General features: G+C 39.0%; 3 protein-coding genes across 3 annotated transcripts; 2 read left to right on the forward strand and 1 right to left on the reverse strand.

The window, feature by feature from the left end:
* The first annotated feature begins 10,182 nt into the window (after window positions 1–10,182).
* LOC131014255 (piriformospora indica-insensitive protein 2-like) lies at window positions 10,183–12,592 on the forward strand. Its single transcript, XM_057942166.1, has 2 exons — window positions 10,183–10,991; window positions 11,755–12,592. The coding sequence occupies exons 1-2, from the start codon at window positions 10,273–10,275 to the stop codon at window positions 12,383–12,385; spliced, it is 1,350 nt and encodes a 449-aa protein (XP_057798149.1). The 5' UTR covers window positions 10,183–10,272; the 3' UTR covers window positions 12,386–12,592.
* A 1,368-nt stretch (window positions 12,593–13,960) lies between these two features.
* LOC131014256 (uncharacterized) lies at window positions 13,961–18,905 on the forward strand. Its single transcript, XM_057942167.1, has 3 exons — window positions 13,961–14,305; window positions 16,049–17,966; window positions 18,043–18,905. The coding sequence occupies exons 2-3, from the start codon at window positions 16,056–16,058 to the stop codon at window positions 18,763–18,765; spliced, it is 2,634 nt and encodes an 877-aa protein (XP_057798150.1). The 5' UTR covers window positions 13,961–14,305; window positions 16,049–16,055; the 3' UTR covers window positions 18,766–18,905.
* Window positions 14,605–15,680, reverse strand: LOC131014257 (patellin-1-like). Its single transcript, XM_057942169.1, has one exon. The coding sequence runs from the start codon at window positions 15,556–15,558 to the stop codon at window positions 14,620–14,622; it is 939 nt and encodes a 312-aa protein (XP_057798152.1). The 5' UTR covers window positions 15,559–15,680; the 3' UTR covers window positions 14,605–14,619.
* Window positions 18,906–19,133: the final 228 nt, after the last annotated feature.

A 19,133-nucleotide genomic window follows, 5' to 3' on the forward strand; every position in this document is an offset into this window, starting at 1 on the left:
CCAACTCTATTGCGCATCTATCCTTGTTGTGGCGCCTTCATATGGCTCTCCACGGCCCGCTGCGCCCCGATCTGCCTTTGTCCGCCCTGAAATCTATGTCTAATTCCCCACCCACCCAAGCCCAAACCCTACATGTTCTACTCTCATCCTTTCTCCCAAATCCCAAATAGCGCCACACTCAAATTCTTCACCACCAGCTGTCGGCCCCTCCCATGTCACTTCCAAGTCCTCGCTGCGCTTCCCTCTCGCTCATCCTCCGCCATACACTCGCCTTCTCCGCCGCACTACCTTGTTTCTCGAAGTCTGCACCGTCTCGCCTCCTTCGCACCCCTACGCACCTGGCCTCTCCTGTCTGACTCTCCCTCCACTCTTGAATCAGAGAAAAAAATATGTTTTTCATTCATTTAGACGTAGCTTGTAGTACAATTTTTTTATTGAGAGAATAGTTTGTAGTGCATATTAATTGTTAATTTCTTGAGCTACAACTGTTTGGTAATTCGACTAGTTCAGTTCGGTAGGCCGAAAATTGAATTCTCATCGGTTCAGTTTTTGATCAATTTATATGGTAAAATCAGTCAATTTGATTTTTTATTTTAAATCATCGATTTATTCGTTTTTTTGTCGGTCGATTGACCGAACCGACCAATGCACAAGCCTAATTTTAAATGTCATGTTACAATTACCAAATCACATGACAAATTAATTCAAAAACGAAAAAAAGAAAGAAAAAGACAGAAAAATTAAATATAAAACACAAACATTTTCGTTTATGAGAGAAGGTAAAGTGAGTTAGATTTTCTTGGATTTTACCCATACAATTATAGGAAAATGTTAGTTTAAATAAAAATTCCCCATACTTGTTCAGCTGGTTAAAAAATTTCCCCTCTGCCACCACTTTCTATTTCAGAATAAACATAAATCTAAATAATTCCCCTCTGCCACCACTTTCTATTTCGGAATAAATATAAGTGTAAAATTTAAAATTCCAATCAAGCAAGACAAAACTATGAAGCAAGGTAAGACAAAGTGAAAATGGTAAAGGAAAGAGGGTAAAAGGGTAAAACCGTAAAAAATGGGTATCGAAATTGGCGGTCAGATTCATATTGTATGCAAGCGAGGAATATAAGACCCGGAAATGGAATTCGCATGCTCTGCGGGATCCTCCGTACTCCACGACCAGCCAATGGGCTCGCGACACGTGTGACGCGGTACCATTTGCCGTTAGGCGTCGCTTTCTCAGTCGAAGAGAGGGGACAGCACGGCGGCCGCCGCCGTGTTACTGTCGGCTCCGCGCCTTGCTTTTTGGTTTTCGTTTTTCAAGAAAAAGGGAAAATCAATCCTTTTCATCCAATAATATACTAGTTGAATTTTTATTCGTCACATACGAAAAGGTTAAGATTTATATTTATTTATTTACTATGACTTATTATACTCTATAATTATTATTATTATTATTATTATTATTATTATTATTTGACGACGTAGACTTATTAGAGTTAAAATATTAAATCCTAAGCCTCATTCACCCATTCTTGCCATCCGCCTATCCTTGATAGTAATTAGTTGCCGCCCATTTTTACTTTTGATTTTTTACTATACAATGTTGTCACAAACAAATATAGGTGTGATAGTGTGGACATCTTAGGCTTAGAGACTCATAAACTCAATTAATTCATGTCTTAAAATTTTCTTTTCGTGTTTCGATATTTTTAGTTTTATTTCTTAAGTATATTACATTTTCCTTTTTTAAAGGGCCTTATAGATATTTGATTTTAATTATTATTAAGTAGAAAAATGAAAAATGTGTGTAGACTGTAAACCAAATTGCACCAAACCGTGTTAATACAGTTTGATTTTAGCTTTGATATTAATACAATTTGATTTGATTTAATAAAATCACAAAATTTTATTATATTGTTTGGCTTGGTTTTAGTGCCAAACCACACAAATGAAACCGCGAACACCCATGAAAATAAAATATAGGATTTGTTATAAAAATCAATTAATTTTATGCAGTCACATTACAACTAGCAATAAACTAGTCAAATAGAAAAAAGATACATTATTTAATTTATCCTTTAAATAAAAAAGGATCGAGCTATTTTATTGTATTGTCCACATTATGGCTATTTTTTTAGAATTTAATATTTTTACTTTATTTTTTCAAATAAAAAATTGTTACAATATGGACAATACAATAAAATAGTTAAAATATAATTTTTTTTTGAAAAAAAAAATCAAATGATACGGTCGGAATTGAATTACTTTATGTAGTAGGTTAGTTTTATTGATTGGATAAAATGCACCCTAGATAAATTGCCAGTCCTCGTGAATAAATATCAGTGTATTGGGAGGGAGAGGAAAAATACATAAGCTATACACTTTTCTTTGTTGGTTTAACTTAACTGAAGATAAGTCATATCATCCAGCAAATATCATCTAGCTTTTAAGCGACTTGATCAATAGATGACGAGTGAGCTGACTTTGTCCAGTTAATTTATTTAGGGTTAAGTATCAATTTAACCCCTAACGTGTAGGCCCTTATTACGTCTAACACCCAATGACTAGGGGTGTGTCAACTAAGTCCATGAAGTACCTAATTTTCTCCAATTAAGCCATCTGCCCTAACGGAGAGTTAACACCGTTAACTTTTTATATTTTTTTTATTTGTTTATTTTATTGGTGGCGGGACCCACAACTTCTTCTTCACCAAGCTCGCCAGAAGCACGCCGGAAACTTAATCCATCCCTTCATCCTTATCCCCCACAACCGCTCATTCTCTCTCTCTCTACTCCATGATTAACTTAGACAAGCTCTCTCATGAAGCAGCAGCAGCAAAGCTAGCCACACTCACTTCCAACCTCGTAATCACATTTGCAGAACACAACAGAAAGGGTTCCGCCATTCCTCCCCACCAAGTGTTCGACCAAATGACCTTCACCCTATTCTGCTAAAGATTAGTTTTTTACTTCAAATTACAAGAATTCTCCGCTTCAATTCAAATGTGGTGGTAGGGGAAATACAAAATTATATAATGTCTTGGATTCAATTAGCTTTCGGGAACAGAATCAGCGATGTAACCCTCTTCATAATCGTAGTTGTGGCCGTGATTTTCTTCATCTCCGCCCTCATCCACCTTCCCATCCGCTTTCTCGTGAAGCGGAGATTTGCGCAGGCCCGCAGCTGACCCAAAATGCCGGGCTCGGGCGCATTCCAGAGGCAGCTGCAGCAGCTCTTCCACCTCCACGATTCGGGCACGGACCATTCACAAATTGACGTCGCACGAAGGCACCAACCGTCGTCTCTCTCTCTCCCTCCTGAATTTGTTCAGCGTGTTTCCGGTGAGTTTGGTGAAGAAGAAGAAGGTGTGGGTCCCACCACCAACAAAATAAAAAAATTAAAAAAGTTAACGGTGTTAACTCTCTGTTAAGTTAGAGGGCTTAATTGGAGGAAATTAGGTACTTCAGGGGCTTAGTTGACACACCCTTGCCCATAGGGTGCTAAACGTAATAAGGGCCTCCACGTTAGGGGTGAAATTGATACTTAACCCATTTATTTATCATCTAGCTTTTAAGCGACTTGATCATGTGTATATCAATTAGTTAACATACTGACAACAAATTGCTTATCCGTTGCACATATACCTTATTTTGGTACAAAAGTGTAGTGGTTAAGCTACTCGCGTGTTTACTTAGTAAATCTTTTTTAAGTTGTTATCGGTTCAAGCATATTAGTCAGTTGAGTTCAAGTTAGATGACTGAAAGTATGTAATGAATGTGCTAAAGTGATTGTGTGTTGATTGTATGATAATTTAATAATATGCAAAGTAAAGTACATAAAGGAAATGGACACAATGTTTTACGTGGTTAAGAGAACGCCAACGGACTTGGTAAACAATGACACCCCCTATTTTTAGTGAGATCTTAGACACGATCTCGTACGTTTATTTTATCAATTCTATTGCCGATATTGTACCTAGAGGATAATTTTTTTTCTCAGGGTTCGAATCTTGGATGGAGCAAAATATTTTAAATTTCGTTATTTATCAATATATACTGCATTGTTCATCAGTATATATTGCCTTGTTCATCAGTATATATGTCTTATTCATTACAAATTTTTTAAATTTCGTTATTCATTATTATGTACTGTCTTGTTCATCAGTATATATGTCTTATTCATTGAAAAATAAGGGTCTCAGTGTCTAACAAAAAATAAGGGTTTCATTGGAGCGCACTCATAATATATATATATATATATATATATATATATATATTAAAAAAACTCAAAATTTGGGAGGGGGCTTCAGTCCCCCTAGATCTGCACCTGGCTGAGGTATTAAGTATGCTGACGTCACTTCTCAGCTGACTTTCTTTCTTGATCTTATCACTCAACACGCTTGTTAATCAATAGACTTGACTTCATGCACCGTCAGACTTGAGTTGTAATTTAATACACTTCTTTAATTATGATAGGCTTAAAATCTCTGATTGTGTGATTCCCCCTAGGTGATACTTTAAAAAATAAAAAGCATGTTCCCTAACAAGTGAGATACAATCTAATTACATTGGTTGATCATCGTCATCAGGAGATCTTTTGTATCTAATCAAAACTTATGTCGATCCAAGATTTCTCGATCTCTTCCATTTCTCCTTCGAACATTGACCACATAAAATAAACCTTCGCACACGGTGAGAAAATGGAGAGTGAATCTTTAGTGTCGGAAACCATCGCGTTGCTTATATACTGTGAATTGTGGACAATCGAACTTCATCACAGCAATGGTTTAGATTAGGATTTGCACTAGATAGGGGAGGCAACGCGAAGAAGAGAGAAAAAGAGTCAGTGGGTGAAATGAGAAATAGGCCATCGAATTCGGGTTTGGATCAAATGGCGCGAAGATAGATGAGACATAGAAAGAGAGTCGGTGGGTATAGTCTACAACAAAGTGTATGATTTGAGTTTAAATATATGGCTTAGTTAAGTTATAAATTAAGCCCTAATTATGGCACAAAAAGCAAAAATAAAATATATCATGTTATATTGGAACAATCCAAAAAAGAATATAAGCCATGAATAATGGGATAAATGAATTACAATGATATTAATTGTCTTTCCTTAATCTCAAACCCCAAAACCAAATTCACAATGAAATTATTACATGGAAACAAATAGAATATCAAATTTCAATTCAAGCATGCAGTATTTTTTAGGGAAAATCTTCATGACATTATATTGTTTGGTGGAGTAAAAGCTCGTGTTATTATAATATTTGATAAGTACTTGTGTGTTTAACATTATGCATTGACAATTTTACGTAAGATACAACTATACACCTTAAAAATACATTAAAACTTTAAAAAAATGTGATTTTTTTTGTGTAAGTAATATGTATTGGTGAAATTACAATTTATATACCTAATTAAAGTTAAGAGAAGTATATATTCTCTTCCGCATAGTGTAGAAGTAAATACTCCATCCGTTCCACCATTTTAGTCCTCTCCCACTTTTCACACATAATAAGAAAATGCATTTAATTTTTATATTTTTATTTTTTATACCCTTATTTATTATTTTTACACATCCTTTTCACATTTAAGTGAAGCATTAAATAAGGTTAATTTAATAAAAATAATATTTTTATATAGTATTAATTAGAAAAGTGAACTATCTTTTTGGGACACCTCAAAATAAAATTAAGGACTAAAATGGTGGGATGGATGGAGTAATTTGGTAATACACTCACTCAATAGTGAATACCTCAAGTAGAGGTAGAAAAAGCGCATGCAAAATTGAGAAAAAGGAAATGCATAATATTTAGAATTTATGTTAGATTCACATTTCCAATGCGGTTTGTTTGTTTTTCGGGTGCAAAGAGCAAAGAGATGATAGGAATGCAGGCTACAAACACTGATAGACCAACTTTTGCTGATTTAATACGACAAAATTGAATTATGCATCAATTAATTGGCTGATGGATAATTAATCACAGCCGTCAGACATTTCGGCCCTTTTTGATCGGAATAAAAGGTGTTGTTGATGTGATGGACTTATCACCTCTCTATTCCCCATGCACTCAAACTACTACTAACTTCTTAAGGACTATTTTACCCCCTCTCTCCTTCACGTAAACAAACATGCCTCTCCAATTTAATGTTCCATCTTGCGTCTCTCTCTTTTTTTTTTTGCCTTCTTATCTTTTTCTTCAATTTTAATTTTGTATTTTTTGTTTAATTTATGAATTACTACATTAATTAGGCTTCATTACTTTCAATTGGAGTAAGTATATAATTATTTTTGACGATGAAGCGCAGTCTGTTGGTAAGACGCTTCTCCTCCAATCAATATAGGTCGAAAGTTCGAGTCACCCTAGGAGCTAGAGAGAGTGTGAATTGATTTTTTTTTTCCTTTCTTTGATTGTAACAATTTTTTTTTAAAAGTATATAATTATTTTTAAAATATTTTTTAGTTTTTATTAGTTAATAAATCTTTATTAGGATTGATAAATTCAAAGTTATGATATATTCCCTCCGTCCCTGAAATAAGTTCCTCTTTGGGGACGACACGGGTTTTAAGAAAAATTGGTAAAGTGTATTGATAGTAGATAAAAATATGTTATAATTAGTATTGAGAGTGGTGAAAATGTGAAAAAGTGTTATAATTAGTATTGGAAGTGGTGAAAAAGTGAAAAGTAAGAATAAATAAAGTATTATTAGTGGTGGGGTAGTTGTCCAAAAATGGAAAGAAAGAAAGAGGAACTTATTTGGGGGACGTCCCAAAATGGAAAAAGATGAACTTATTTCAGGGACGGAGGGAGTATAATTTTTTAAAATTTTAACCTTTTAAAATAATACTCCCTCTGTCCCATTTGTATTGTCCCCTTACTTTTGGGCACGGAGATTAAGAAAGCCTTTATTTATGAGTTAAGTATGTGAAGTGCTTTACTTTTGCCCATTTAAAAGCCCTTATTTTTGCTATTTTAATAAATGAGCCAATACAATTGGGACAGTCCAAAATGACAAGAGGGCCAATACAAATGGGACGGAGAGAGTAATTCAATACAACTCATAATAATATAATGAAATTGATTTTATACAAAATATTATTAAAACAATAGATATAATAGTGAAAAATGATGGTAGATATTTCCCTTAGGGTTTTTTTTTTGTTTTTTTTTTATATAACTTAGGATAGGAGGATTGGCGGAGTTTGAACCCTAAACAACCTCGTTGTTCATAGATAAGAGTTCACATCGCTCAAAGGAGCACGTCTCATAATTTTTGCGTCCAACTTAATTTCACAATTTTAATAAGATTATTTGTAATGTTATAATATAAATTATTGCTATGTAATGAACCTCAATGAAAATTCATAGTGGAAGAAGAAATGAGATTTTAAAAATGCAAATTGAGTATCCTAATGTTAATTTTGTAATAAGGTCAATCCTAAGGAAAAACTATAGAACATTCACATTGGTTGAGTCAATAATTGACATATTCATTCTCTGGGATCATTTATGAGTCAAGGCCTGCACTAGCCTGACTCATCCTGTTGGCTCATATTAATTAGTTTTGATTTTTACCTTTTTTATTTAATTTAAATAACACAAATTTTAAAATTAAAATTACATTAATGTAAAATGCAAAAAATTTTAATTATATAAATTAAAAGACAATTTAAAATTACAGAAACTTAAAACTAGATTAATTTTCGTCTCTATGCCTCACTAGAATTGCCGCCACCTGTTGACGATGGAATTCCAGTTGCTCGGGTGTCATGTTCGATGTATTAATGAACATGATACGGTCGTCATGGATCTCTCTCTTGGGACGATTCTTCGTCTCGTACTCCTCAATAATATTTTCGAGTGTGGAGCCTCCGAGCCATGCGACGCCTTGCCCTTCGCTTTCGCCGCCGCCTTCACTGCCTTGTTACCTATTGGTGGGAAAGACAAAATTTCTCGCCCGAGGCCGAGGTCGCTCTCTAACGTCTTTGTCCTCTTGGAGGAATGCACGCCTCCTTCGAGGTACGACTTGAACTTTCGATTTGCCCAGAGAATCCTCTACGCGTTTCACCACTTGCTCCGCGATGTGTGCAACGTTTGGGCTTTTTTCCGGATCATGTCTTCGGAGTGTCCGAATGACCACTTGGCATTAGCTTCGACCCACATAGCCTCCCTCAGCTTCACCTCTGAACTAACACGGGTAGGCCTGGGAATCGGGTCGGGATCGGGTACCCTACCCGAAAAAATCGGGTACCCGATCCCGAATAAGACCAAAATCCTATACCCGAACCCGAACCCGAAAAAAAATCGGGTACCCTAATACCCGACTCGGGTACCCGAATCGGGTATTCGGGTACCCTAAATTACCCGGTCAAAATTGAATCTTTCAAGTCAAACTATGAAAATCGGGTATTTCGGGTATTAGGGTACCCGAATTACCCGATTTGGCTTAATCGGGTACCTTAATACCCGAAATACCCTATTTTTTTTATAAAAAAATTAAAAAATGTAGCCCTTATTTTCAGCCTTTCCCTATATAATTGTATATGTTTTTAATTCCATGTATTAACAAATAATATATAACATCAAATCAAAAATCAACAAGCACAAATCTCAACTCCCAAGTCTAAAATTTTAAATTAAAATTGAATTTTAATTCAAAATTTTACAGATTTTTAAATTTAATTTAATTAAATAATTTAAAATTTATTAATTAAAAAATCGGGTATTTCGGGTATACCCGATACCCGAATTTTTAACACCCTAAGTACCCGAACCCGACCCCGACCCCTAATTTTTCGGGTATAGGGTATCCGATACCTGATTTTTTCGGGTCGGGTAATCGGGTACCCTATACCCGAACCCTATCTTCCCACCCCTAAACATAGGCCCAATGATATTTAATTTATCGGAGGGTAAACAACTAATTCAACAGGGCGTTTACTTTTTCAACGATTCGCCCCCAATAATGTTCGCCTTTCTGATCAACATGATGCATGGGATCGTTGGTCTCTTCAACCCACACACGAGCGATGAGACGGTCTCATCGAGAGTGTAAGAGTGACACTTCTTATTGCCTTGTGACTCTGTCGGCGCCTTCTCCTTGAATGCCCAAACCTTTCTCCGTTGCCGTGGTTGTGGCTCCGCCGCGCCTTTGCCCGTACCTTGAGTCTTGTCGCCCAAATTGGCCACAGAAAGGTCGAGATGGTAGTTTGGACCGAAAAGATCACCGGTCCAATTAGGAGAAAAATAATCGGAGGTATTGCCATCGTTGGGATCCATTGAAATGGAGAGAAAAATTGAGATAGATAAGAGATAGAAAGAGTATTGTGGAAGAATGAATTAGAATTAAGGTTGAAGTGGGTATTTATAAGAGAAGAAAATAAAAATAAAATTAAAAAAGAAAAAGGCCAAGAATGTTGTTGGCAAAGGAAATAAAAAAAAAATAAAATAAAGGTTGTCACCGTTGTGAAAGAAAAAGAAAAAAAAAAATCGAACATAGCCTTTGAAATTCAAATGCTTTTTTTTTTAATTCGCTCGTGTTTCACACACGCTACTAGACATAACAGGAGATGAGCTAGAGCAGTTGGCAAGACCTGCATCGGTCGACTCATAATTTGGGCTGACTCAAGCCAGTCCTATGAGGCGATCAATGTAAATGCTCAAATATTAGAGTATAATATTCCGCCTAAAAAATTATTAGAGTATAATATTATCTTAAGATTTAACATCGGATTATTTGTGTTTAACAAAATAAAAATAGAATATTATGAGAGTAGTACTTCCTTCGTCCGCCAAGATTATATAAAAATTACTATGTCGGACGTCCGCCATGATTATGTCACTTTCCTTTTAAGGCAATAGTCTCACAATCCCCTTTAATATTTTATCCTTACTAACACTTTTTATTTACAATAAATCCACCCCAAATTCAATCTCAACCACACAACTTATAAAGTGGTGAGACCCTTTCTCCACTACATCAAAATCATCACCAATTTTATTAAATCATGTGCCCAAGCAATTTTACATAATCTTGGCGGACGGATGGAGTAGTGTGTAATCCACCAAATCAATAAATATTAATGAAGCAGCCTTGGAAAAGAGACAGAAAGGACAAAATGGTAATTGCAAGAGTTGCAGCAAAACTGCCAGCAAATCTCTGCACAACAACCCTATTCCTTGATTTCTTGCTTGTTCTCACTCCCACATTTCCACTCCATTATATACTCTCATTCTCCATATTCCTCTCATCTCTCAACCTCCATATGGCGCACTTGCGTCTCTCCCTCGCCTTTTTCTCAATTCTCGCCGCCGCCACCTTCACGCCCGCTCCCGTCCTTACGCAGTCGCCGCTCAACCCGCCCGAGCAAGAGGCTGTCTACCAGATCCTCGAGTCCGTCAGCCCCGACACCCCCTGGCGTTCCCTCTTCCCCGACGACCTCTGCTCCTCCGCCCCTCACGGCGTCGCCTGCGACTACTTCTCCGCCGCCGCCACCCCGCACGTCACCGAGCTCAGCTTCGGATACGTCTCCGACTACACTCCCAACCCCCCCTGCAACCCCAATTCCATCCTCAACCCCTCCCTCCTCGCGCCGCTCCCCCGCCTCAGGAAGCTCATGTTCTACAAATGCTTCGCGCACACGCAAACTCCATTCCCCAATTTCTCCGTGCTCAACCACACTTCCTCCTTGGAGGAGCTCATCTTCATCGAAAATCCGGCCCTGACTGGATCCCTCCACGGCAAGATCGGTAATCTAAGACGGTTGCGAAGGTTGGTTCTGACCGGAACCGGTGTCTCCGGCGGCATCTCGGATTGGTTCGGCGGTCTCGAGCAGCTTACGCTGTCGAGAAACAAATTTTCCGGCGAGATTCCGATGAATGCTTTTCGGAACATGAAGAGGCTGAAGGTTCTCGATCTGAGCGACAATGCGTTTGAAGGAGCTCTGCCAGAATCTATCGGATACGCGACTGCGTTGCTCAAGGTTGACACTACAAGAAACTGCGCGATCAGCGACGGAATTTTCCGTCGCTGATCCTAAAAATTCCGTCGCTATTTTTGATCAACGACGGACGGCCGACGGATGCCGTCTGTCGCCGCAATGCTGGTCGTTAAACTAAATACCGACGGAATTTCCGTCCGTCGGTAATTCATCGACGGAAATAACGACGGATCCACCGTCGGCGAAAAACGACGTCGAATTCGTCGTCAGTCGTTAGCGACGGAAACAGCGACGGAAAATTCCGTCGCTAAATAGCGACGGACAAAATTCCGTCGGTATTTGCCTGTTCAAATTTAGCGACGGATTTCGATTCCGTCGGTAATTTAAAAAAAAATAAAAAAAATAAAATTTGCTCTACCCCAGTTATCGACGCCCTGTTATACACTTTTATTCTACTATATTATCAATACACCAATCACCAAAAATACAAAATCAATAAAATATTAAAATTCTAAATCATACATATAGTCATACATAATAGTCAAGTGTTAAATAGTCAAGTATTCAAAATACAGAAATACAACATAATAATCAAGGTGATGGTCCGATGGGTGGAGTGGGTCTGCTCTTCTTTCTGCCTCATCTACATACGCTGCTGAGCCTCAAATCGAGCATCGGTCTGCTCTTCTTTCTGCCTCATCTCCTCCTTCTGACGTGCTATCTCTGCTAAGGCATCCTGCAACTGCTGGAGTTTGAGGCGCGACAGATGATCGTACCTTCTTCGAGGAAACGCCATCCGGTAAATCATGATTTGAGCCACAACAGATTCTCCGGTAAAATTCCTGAGAATCTCTCGTGCTTGAAGAACGTTGAGTTTCTCGATTTGAGCTACAACAATTTTGGTAGTTTTGGGTTTCCTTTGGTTTTGGCAGAGATGCCGAGTTTGAAGGAAGTGTATCTTAGTGGCAATTTTCTTGGAGGGGAGATTCCTGACATATGGGGAAATCTTAGGGGCATAATGGGAATTGGGCTTTCTAGCATGGGGCTTGTTGGTAACATCCCCAAATCCATGGGGTTACAACTCAGGAATGCATGCTACATAGGGCTTGACAACAACATGCTTCAAGGTGTTGTACCTCAGGAACTAGGTGATTTGGAGTTTGTGAGTGAGTTGAATTTGGAGAACAACAATCTGAGTGGGAGGCTGCCATTTTCTGCAGGCTTCTTGTCAAAGTTAGGAGGGAAGTTGAAGGTGGAGGGCAATTTGGACCTTTGCATTGATGAAGCTTTGAAGTCTGCAAAGGTCAGTGTTGATCTCAAGGTGTGTAGGAAGCCTTATGTTTCCAGAAATGCCCTTTTCCATGAGAGCTCTTGTCCTATTCCTACTATGCCATTTATGGCTTTGGTTTTGGGGGTTTTAGCACAAATGTGGTTTTGATGTGAAACATAGTACCACCCACTTGCTACATTATTACAAGAATGTACAAAGTTGCTCCATTTAATGTTTCTGATTAGTTTGATACAAAAATCATTTAACTAAATAAGTAAAATGCTAGCTTTATTTAATTTGAGCTCTAATCTTTGCAATCAAGATTCAAGATTTGTATCGATGCATTAGCCTATCTATCATTATTAAATGAAATATGTATGTTTATATAGTGTTGTAAACACAAATTTTTTGTATTTCAATTTGATAAAATACAAAACGCGTTACAAAGATAATTTGATAGATTTGAAGATAGATTTATGCGGGTTGCAATCTCTAGTTAATCCTCTGATTCTTCTCTTCCATTTGATTCTTGAACAAACTCGAAGGTTATTGAAATACTTGATTTGATGACGTCAATCCAAGGGACTTAAGTCATGATTTTGGATTGAACGTTGAACTTGATTTGATTTGAGAACATTCTTAGAATTTGTAAGAATGCCTTGAAGCTTTCGAACTTGATTTGAGGAAGATCGTTCTTGGAATTTGTAAGAACGCCTTGATCACTTGAAGATTTGAAGAAATACTTGAACGCTTGAAGATTTCGAAGGATACTTGAAGATTTGAATGCTCAAATACTTGAAGATTCGAAGAAGACTTGAACGCTAGATAGAATTCTTCAAGATACTTGAATACTTGGAAGAATACTTGAACTTTCCAATTCTTCGCCTCTTTCAACTTGTAATACTAGAGAGAATTCTTTGTGCTCTTCGATCTTCCACTCCTTCACGTCGTCATTTATGAGCTCCCAACACCTCTATTTATAGATTTTAGAGATGGGCTTCATGGGCTTTATGGGCTTTGGGCTTCCATGTATGGGCTTTAGGGCCTTAGGTGTCCATAAGCCCATTAATTCATTTATGTTAAATATTAATTATATATATCTATTTAATTAGGAATAAAATCCCATTTAATAAAATAGAAAATATAATTGAATATTTAATTCATGAATTTACACGTGGCACGATTTAATTCGACGACAAATTTAATTGTCTACAAATTGCCCCATCGAGACTTGTTTATGGACGAAATGCCTTTGGTAATAGACGAGTCTCGAAATATATCTTGATAGTTTAAACTCTTATCGCGGAGTTCTTGATTTTCTTTGAATTTATAAATAGTTTATACTCGTATTTAGGAGTTCTTCATTTGATTTTGAAATTTTAAATAGTTTATACTCGTATTTAGGAGTTCTTCATTTTCTTTGAAATTTTAAATAGTTTATACTCGTATTTAGGAGTTCTTCATTTTCTTTGAATTTATAAATAGTTTATACTCGTATTTAGGAGTTCTTCATTTTCTTTGAAATTTTAAATAGTTTATACTCGTATTTAGGAGTTCTTCATTTTCTTTGAATTTATAAATAGTTTATACTCGTATTTAGGAGTTCTTGAATTTCTTTGATTTTTATTTTATTTTATTTTATTTTATTTTTTTTTTTTTTTTTTTGAACACATAATAATCATTATCCAGTTTTCTAACCATTCACTTCCACTTGCACAAAACATACTAGCCCCCATGAAAAAAAAAAAAGAAGGTCCCCAAATCCACTACCAAAATCAGCATATCCCCACCACTAAACAGCTTTTATCATTAACCCATGCTCCACTAATCAAAATGGAGTGAAGTTCATAGTTGGAAGAATAGCTGGAACTCCACTCTTCGGCGGCTAAGTTCAGGGATTTGGTAGCTATCTCTACCTATAAATAAAGCCTATAGTCTCTTGTGAATAGCAACAACCGCTCTCCTTCTTCTTTCTTTTCTTTATTTCGTGTTCCATTTCTTCCTTTTTTTCTCTTCTTTCGCCGGTGGTTTGTTGGAAACAACAGTAGTAGAGAAGTCGTTGGCAACACACGACCGTGCTTCATCAAGGTAAAACTCCTTTGTAGTTTCTCTTATATTGTTGTCGAGCTTTTAAATTGTGCATAGCGTGGAGAGAAGCGGCAGTGAGAGTGGAGACTATGGGGTTGCGCATGTAGGAGGTGGCGGCGTCGATCTTCTTGGAGTAGTCGGCGGGGATGCCATCCCAGATGGTCTACATTCTGTCGACGTTAGCGTGATGGCAGTAGAACATAGGGTCCCTGCCGGCGGAGTAGAAGTTGCCCATGTCTTCGTTGAACTCGTTGTCGGGGTCTGGGCTCGGAGCAGTGCGTGCAGCTGCTGGCGGAGGCGGGGGCCGACATCAACTACAGGGACGTCAGCGGCGGCCTGACGGTGCTCCACATGGCCGCCGGGTACGTGAGGCCCGGCGTGGCGAAGCTGCTGGTGGAGTACGGGAATGTGTTGCTGTACAGCTCCTTGTCCTGAAACTCTCCGAAGGCGTTGTAACAAATTGGGTGGCCTTCCTTATCGGCTCCATTCACGTACACGACTTTCTCCAGCCCTTCTCCGAGTCCTTCCTCCGCCAACAGCTCTTCGATCTTGAATTCCTTCCTCCACGCCACCACGTTTTTCAGCATCGCCAAGGCTTCCTTCACCTTGAAATCGCGAGCGCGGAGGAATTTGAGGAGGATGGCGTCGCTCCTCTCGTCGGCGAGAAGTGGGACCCCCCAGATTGAGACCTCCTCCGGCGCCGGCGGTGGAGCTTCCTCGGCCTTGACTTCTTGAACTATGGTTTCCTTGATTTCTTCAGCAGCTTCTGATGGCTCCGCACACGGCGTCGGTGTTTCCTTTTCTTCACAAGTTTCTGTTTTCTCTAATTCTTCCTTCTTCTCCTCCTCCGCCTGAGGTTTGGGCTCTTCAGTCTTCTCCTCCTCCTCCGTCTGAGGTTTGGGCTCTTCCTTCTTCACCTCCTCCTTGGCGGCGGAGGGAGGTGGCGGGGCGGTGAAGTCGTGTTTGTTGAGGGCCTCCTGAATCAATTGTTTGAACTCATCCAAAGCTTTCTTCTGCGGATCGATGAGGTCATCAACTTTGTTGCTCTCCTCCTTGAACGAAACGGATTCCGCAACCTTGCTTTCCTCCTCGCATTCTTTCTCCTTCTCCACGACGGGCTCCTCCGCCACCGACACGTCGCAAACCACGACCTCTTCGGCTGCTTCGGCAGCTGTCGTTTTTGTTTCCTCCGCCACCGGCACGTCGCACACCACGGCCTCTTCGGCAGCTGTCTTCTTTGTTTCCTCAGCCATGACACAAAAACAAATGGAAGATTTTCTTGGACGTTGAAATGAAAGCAAACTATAGAAAATGTTTTGCTATTGCAATGCGCAGCAAAAAGAGTGACAATGAAAGAGAGAGAGAGAGAGAGAGATGGGTGTTTGGTTTTAGTGAGAGAAAGTAAGGGGAGATAGGATTTGGATGTGAGGAGGAAATGAGTGGACCGATTTTTTATTACCTCTCTTTCTTTTTTTTTTTTTTTTTTTTTTTTTTTTTTTTTTAATGATTGAATTTCTATATATATATATATATATATATATATAATTCAAGGAGTGGTGGCTTTTTTTTTTTTTTTTTTTAATGATTGAATTTCTCCTTTTTATTTTATATATATATATATATATATATTTATATATATATATATAATTCAATCTTGCCTCCTTTTATCTTGACTAGAATTTAATTCACATTTTATTTAAATGCAAATAAATTTCTAAGTCTGGATGTGTTGCTTCCTTGCAGTGTCACGATGGTGGTCTTCAAAGATATTGTGGTCAAGGGTCAAGACTATTTGCTGATTTTGAGTGATGATGAGCAAGAGACGGAAATGGGCATGCATCTAAGAGTATTTCCGGCATTGATAGGCCACTATGTGAAGCCTTGGCCCAAACTTTTGAATTCTCTATATCAGTCGGAATGGACCAGCGAGATCAATTTGAACAAAGCGTCGAAAGCTCATACATTGCATCCGGCCCGTCCTTGGCAAAGCAAGGAGTCCAATTTTCTATTGACTTTGAGGCGAAGGATCATCGATAAAGATGCCAAATGGGGAAGGGTTACAAGCTTTCGTGGGGAATTTCATTTCTTTGAAGGCTATTGGGAGTGGACTGAAGATATCCTTAGCCGCTGCGGGAATGAACTCCGAGTTGTTGGTATCTATGATGCAGTTTATGCCTCTCTTTTCACTTATGATTGCCAGCCCGAGATGGTTAAAGCGTTCTGTGAAGCTTGGTGTCCTGCGACGAACACCATTCTCACTTCATCTGGCGAGATGTCTATTTCTCTATGGGATTTACAGTATCTATCAGGGCTTCCGTGTACCGGGACACTGTATGATGAGGTTGTACCCTGCGCGAAAGAGATTCTTGGCAAAGATCAGTTTGGCAACCCGTTCATTCCCTTGAGTTGTAGATATTTACTCTCTGCTTACTATTCTCTTAAGCATCGTGATGGCAAGGATCCTGAGAGCTCAGTTTCTATCGATGAATGGATCAAATTTTGGTCGAAAAAAGCTTCAAAGTATTCTCATCCTCCTGCTCGCAGGGCAAAGAAATCTCAACGCCCCAAATCGACTCATAATCCGAGTGGTTCATTTGAAGCGCATCAACCATGGTCTTCTGAAGAAAGGGCTCCATTCATCGAGCTTGATGCTAGTGACAAGTATCACACCACTATGTACTTGGCAGCTCATATAGCTTGCTGGTTGTGTATCTTTGTTTTTCCAGATGGTGACGCCATGTCGATTAGACCAACCTCTTTCAAAATGGCAAGTTTGATGGCGTGCAAACAGAAAGTTGCCCTTACAGCTCCAGTTCTAGCCAGCATCTACAAAGGGTTGAACACTATCTCTAGTTCTATGGAGCCTTCTCTTGTCCTGGTGACGCTACCCTTTCATTTCATATATGGTTGGATAGCGCTCTATTTCAACACTCACATTCCCCTTCCAAGAAGCCTTGGTGTCGCCAAGATGACTCTATATTCAGGCGAAGGAGCTGCGAAGTATTATCTGCCTGTTGCGTGCCGCGAACGAATTCAGTCGTACAATTCGATTCGCTGGAATTGTACCACATTCACCAAGGAAGATGACATTTTCTATGTCGATGGTGAAAATACAAGAGAGATTGAGCAATGCTTCTTCATGGCTATTCGCTCGAGTTTTTTGGTTCGCTGGCTGGATGACCACTTCATCGTGGAGTCTTATGGTCCTCACCGCTTCAGCCGTCAATTTAGCTATTACCAAATCGTACCCAGCAGCCTTACTCAGAACATTCGAAGGACATCTTTGGAAGAAGGTCTCAACCTTTGGCGCATGTGTTTGCTGCACAGATCGCGATCAAGGGCATGTTTTCCACGATCTTCTTTGAACATGAAGATACATTATTCAGTCGACTATAAGACTTGGTGGGATAGGACGTATAGATTTTCTTTTGAAAACAAAATCTCTTCTCCGGCTCATATCACTTTTAAAGGAAAAGATCAGGAAGAAGCAATCAACTCCAAAGATGGAAAGAGGAAGGTCGTCTCTACCACCCTCATAGCTGATTCTGGTAGTAGCAATTCTGAGCGTAATTGGAAAAAGAAGAGAATTGCGGGGTCCTCAAAACCGGCCGAGGGTCACATTGAGGAAGAGCAAACTCTAGTGGATGCCGATGTGAACAAGGTCTTTCCTCATCTCTTATCTTCTTTTCGTACATAATTTCACATTCTAATTGCATCTTCTTCTTGCCCTTTTGTAGACTTTGAAAGAAGTGTTTGGAAATAATCTTGAGAAGGGCTCACCAATCGACTGTGTATCCATTGAATCCAATAAGTCAAACGAGATTCCTTGTCTTGCTAAACAATCCCGCCCCCGACCAATGCCATCATGTGGGGCGCCTTCCGAGTTCAATGCCACACGCATGATCGATGATGAACTCAAGTCGTGCTGCAGGATCATCTGGGGAAAGCTTCGTGACAAGGTTGAGAGAACCAAAGTCGAGTTTCTATCGGCGCTTGAAGACGAGATACGGAGTGGCATTTCCCGTATGAAGATTATTTGTGGTCTTGACCTTTCCAACCTTGAAGATAGTATTGATGAACTATTCTCCAAAGCCACCGCTTTTGATAAAGTAAGGTCGGCTTCTCATGAGATCAATGAAGGCCACACACTCAAAGTTCGAGAGGTCAAGGTTTGCCTTCAAGAGAAGTTTGCCAAAGAGAAGAAGGATGCTGCGAATTGTGATGCTTTAAAAGCGGATCTTGATGAGTTGGAGAAACGCAAGAAAGAATTGTTGGTGTCTTTGGAGCAGCGAAGCCTGATACTCAAGACTACTCGTGGTGAGATCAAGGTACTCAAGGAAGACCTGGCCAAGCTTGAAGAGGCTTCGAGAAATGATGAGGTCTTGAAGAATTTGGAAGCCTTGAAGCTTTCACTAGAGTCTATGCAGCAGATTTTGAGAGATCAAGACCCTTTTGCTTAGTATATTGCATTTTTATCATTCTTCTTTTGATGATTCTCATTTGGTTTGTCATGGATATTTTGACATCTTCTCCCAATGCTTGTGCTTCTTTTGATGACTTGATTTCTTTGCTATCTTGGAATGAAACGTCTTTGGCTTCACATAATCAACTTAAATCATAACTTTATGATATAAATTGAAAAGAGTCAAACACAACTTATGACTGAACTTAGAAATTATCTAAGCTGCCTACGTACCCTTTTGAAAGGGATCAAGTCAAAACGTAGTTCATAGGATCAACAAGTGTTTGAGATTGGGTGCCGTGCACAGTTTATACTCATGCGGGCCAGGAGTAACATGCAGTTTAGGCTCGTGCGTCAAGGAGCTGT

The sequence above is a fragment of the Salvia miltiorrhiza genome, chromosome 3, assembly GCF_028751815.1.
Source record: "Salvia miltiorrhiza cultivar Shanhuang (shh) chromosome 3, IMPLAD_Smil_shh, whole genome shotgun sequence".
Lineage (NCBI taxonomy): Eukaryota > Viridiplantae > Streptophyta > Magnoliopsida > Lamiales > Lamiaceae > Salvia > Salvia miltiorrhiza.

Bases quoted from the DNA above. Each gene is read 5' to 3' on its own strand.
- LOC131014255 (XM_057942166.1), top strand. From the start codon at position 10,273: ATGGCGCACTTGCGTCTCTCCCTCGCCTTTTTCTCAATTCTCGCCGCC. The intron at 10,992-11,754 runs TGACACTACAAG...TCCGGTAAATCA, and splicing joins GCGACTGCGTTGCTCAAGGT to TGATTTGAGCCACAACAGAT.
- LOC131014257 (XM_057942169.1), bottom strand. From the start codon at position 15,558: ATGGCTGAGGAAACAAAGAAGACAGCTGCCGAAGAGGCCGTGGTGTGC.
- LOC131014256 (XM_057942167.1), top strand. From the start codon at position 16,056: ATGGTGGTCTTCAAAGATATTGTGGTCAAGGGTCAAGACTATTTGCTG. The intron at 17,967-18,042 runs GTCTTTCCTCAT...GCCCTTTTGTAG, and splicing joins TGGATGCCGATGTGAACAAG to ACTTTGAAAGAAGTGTTTGG.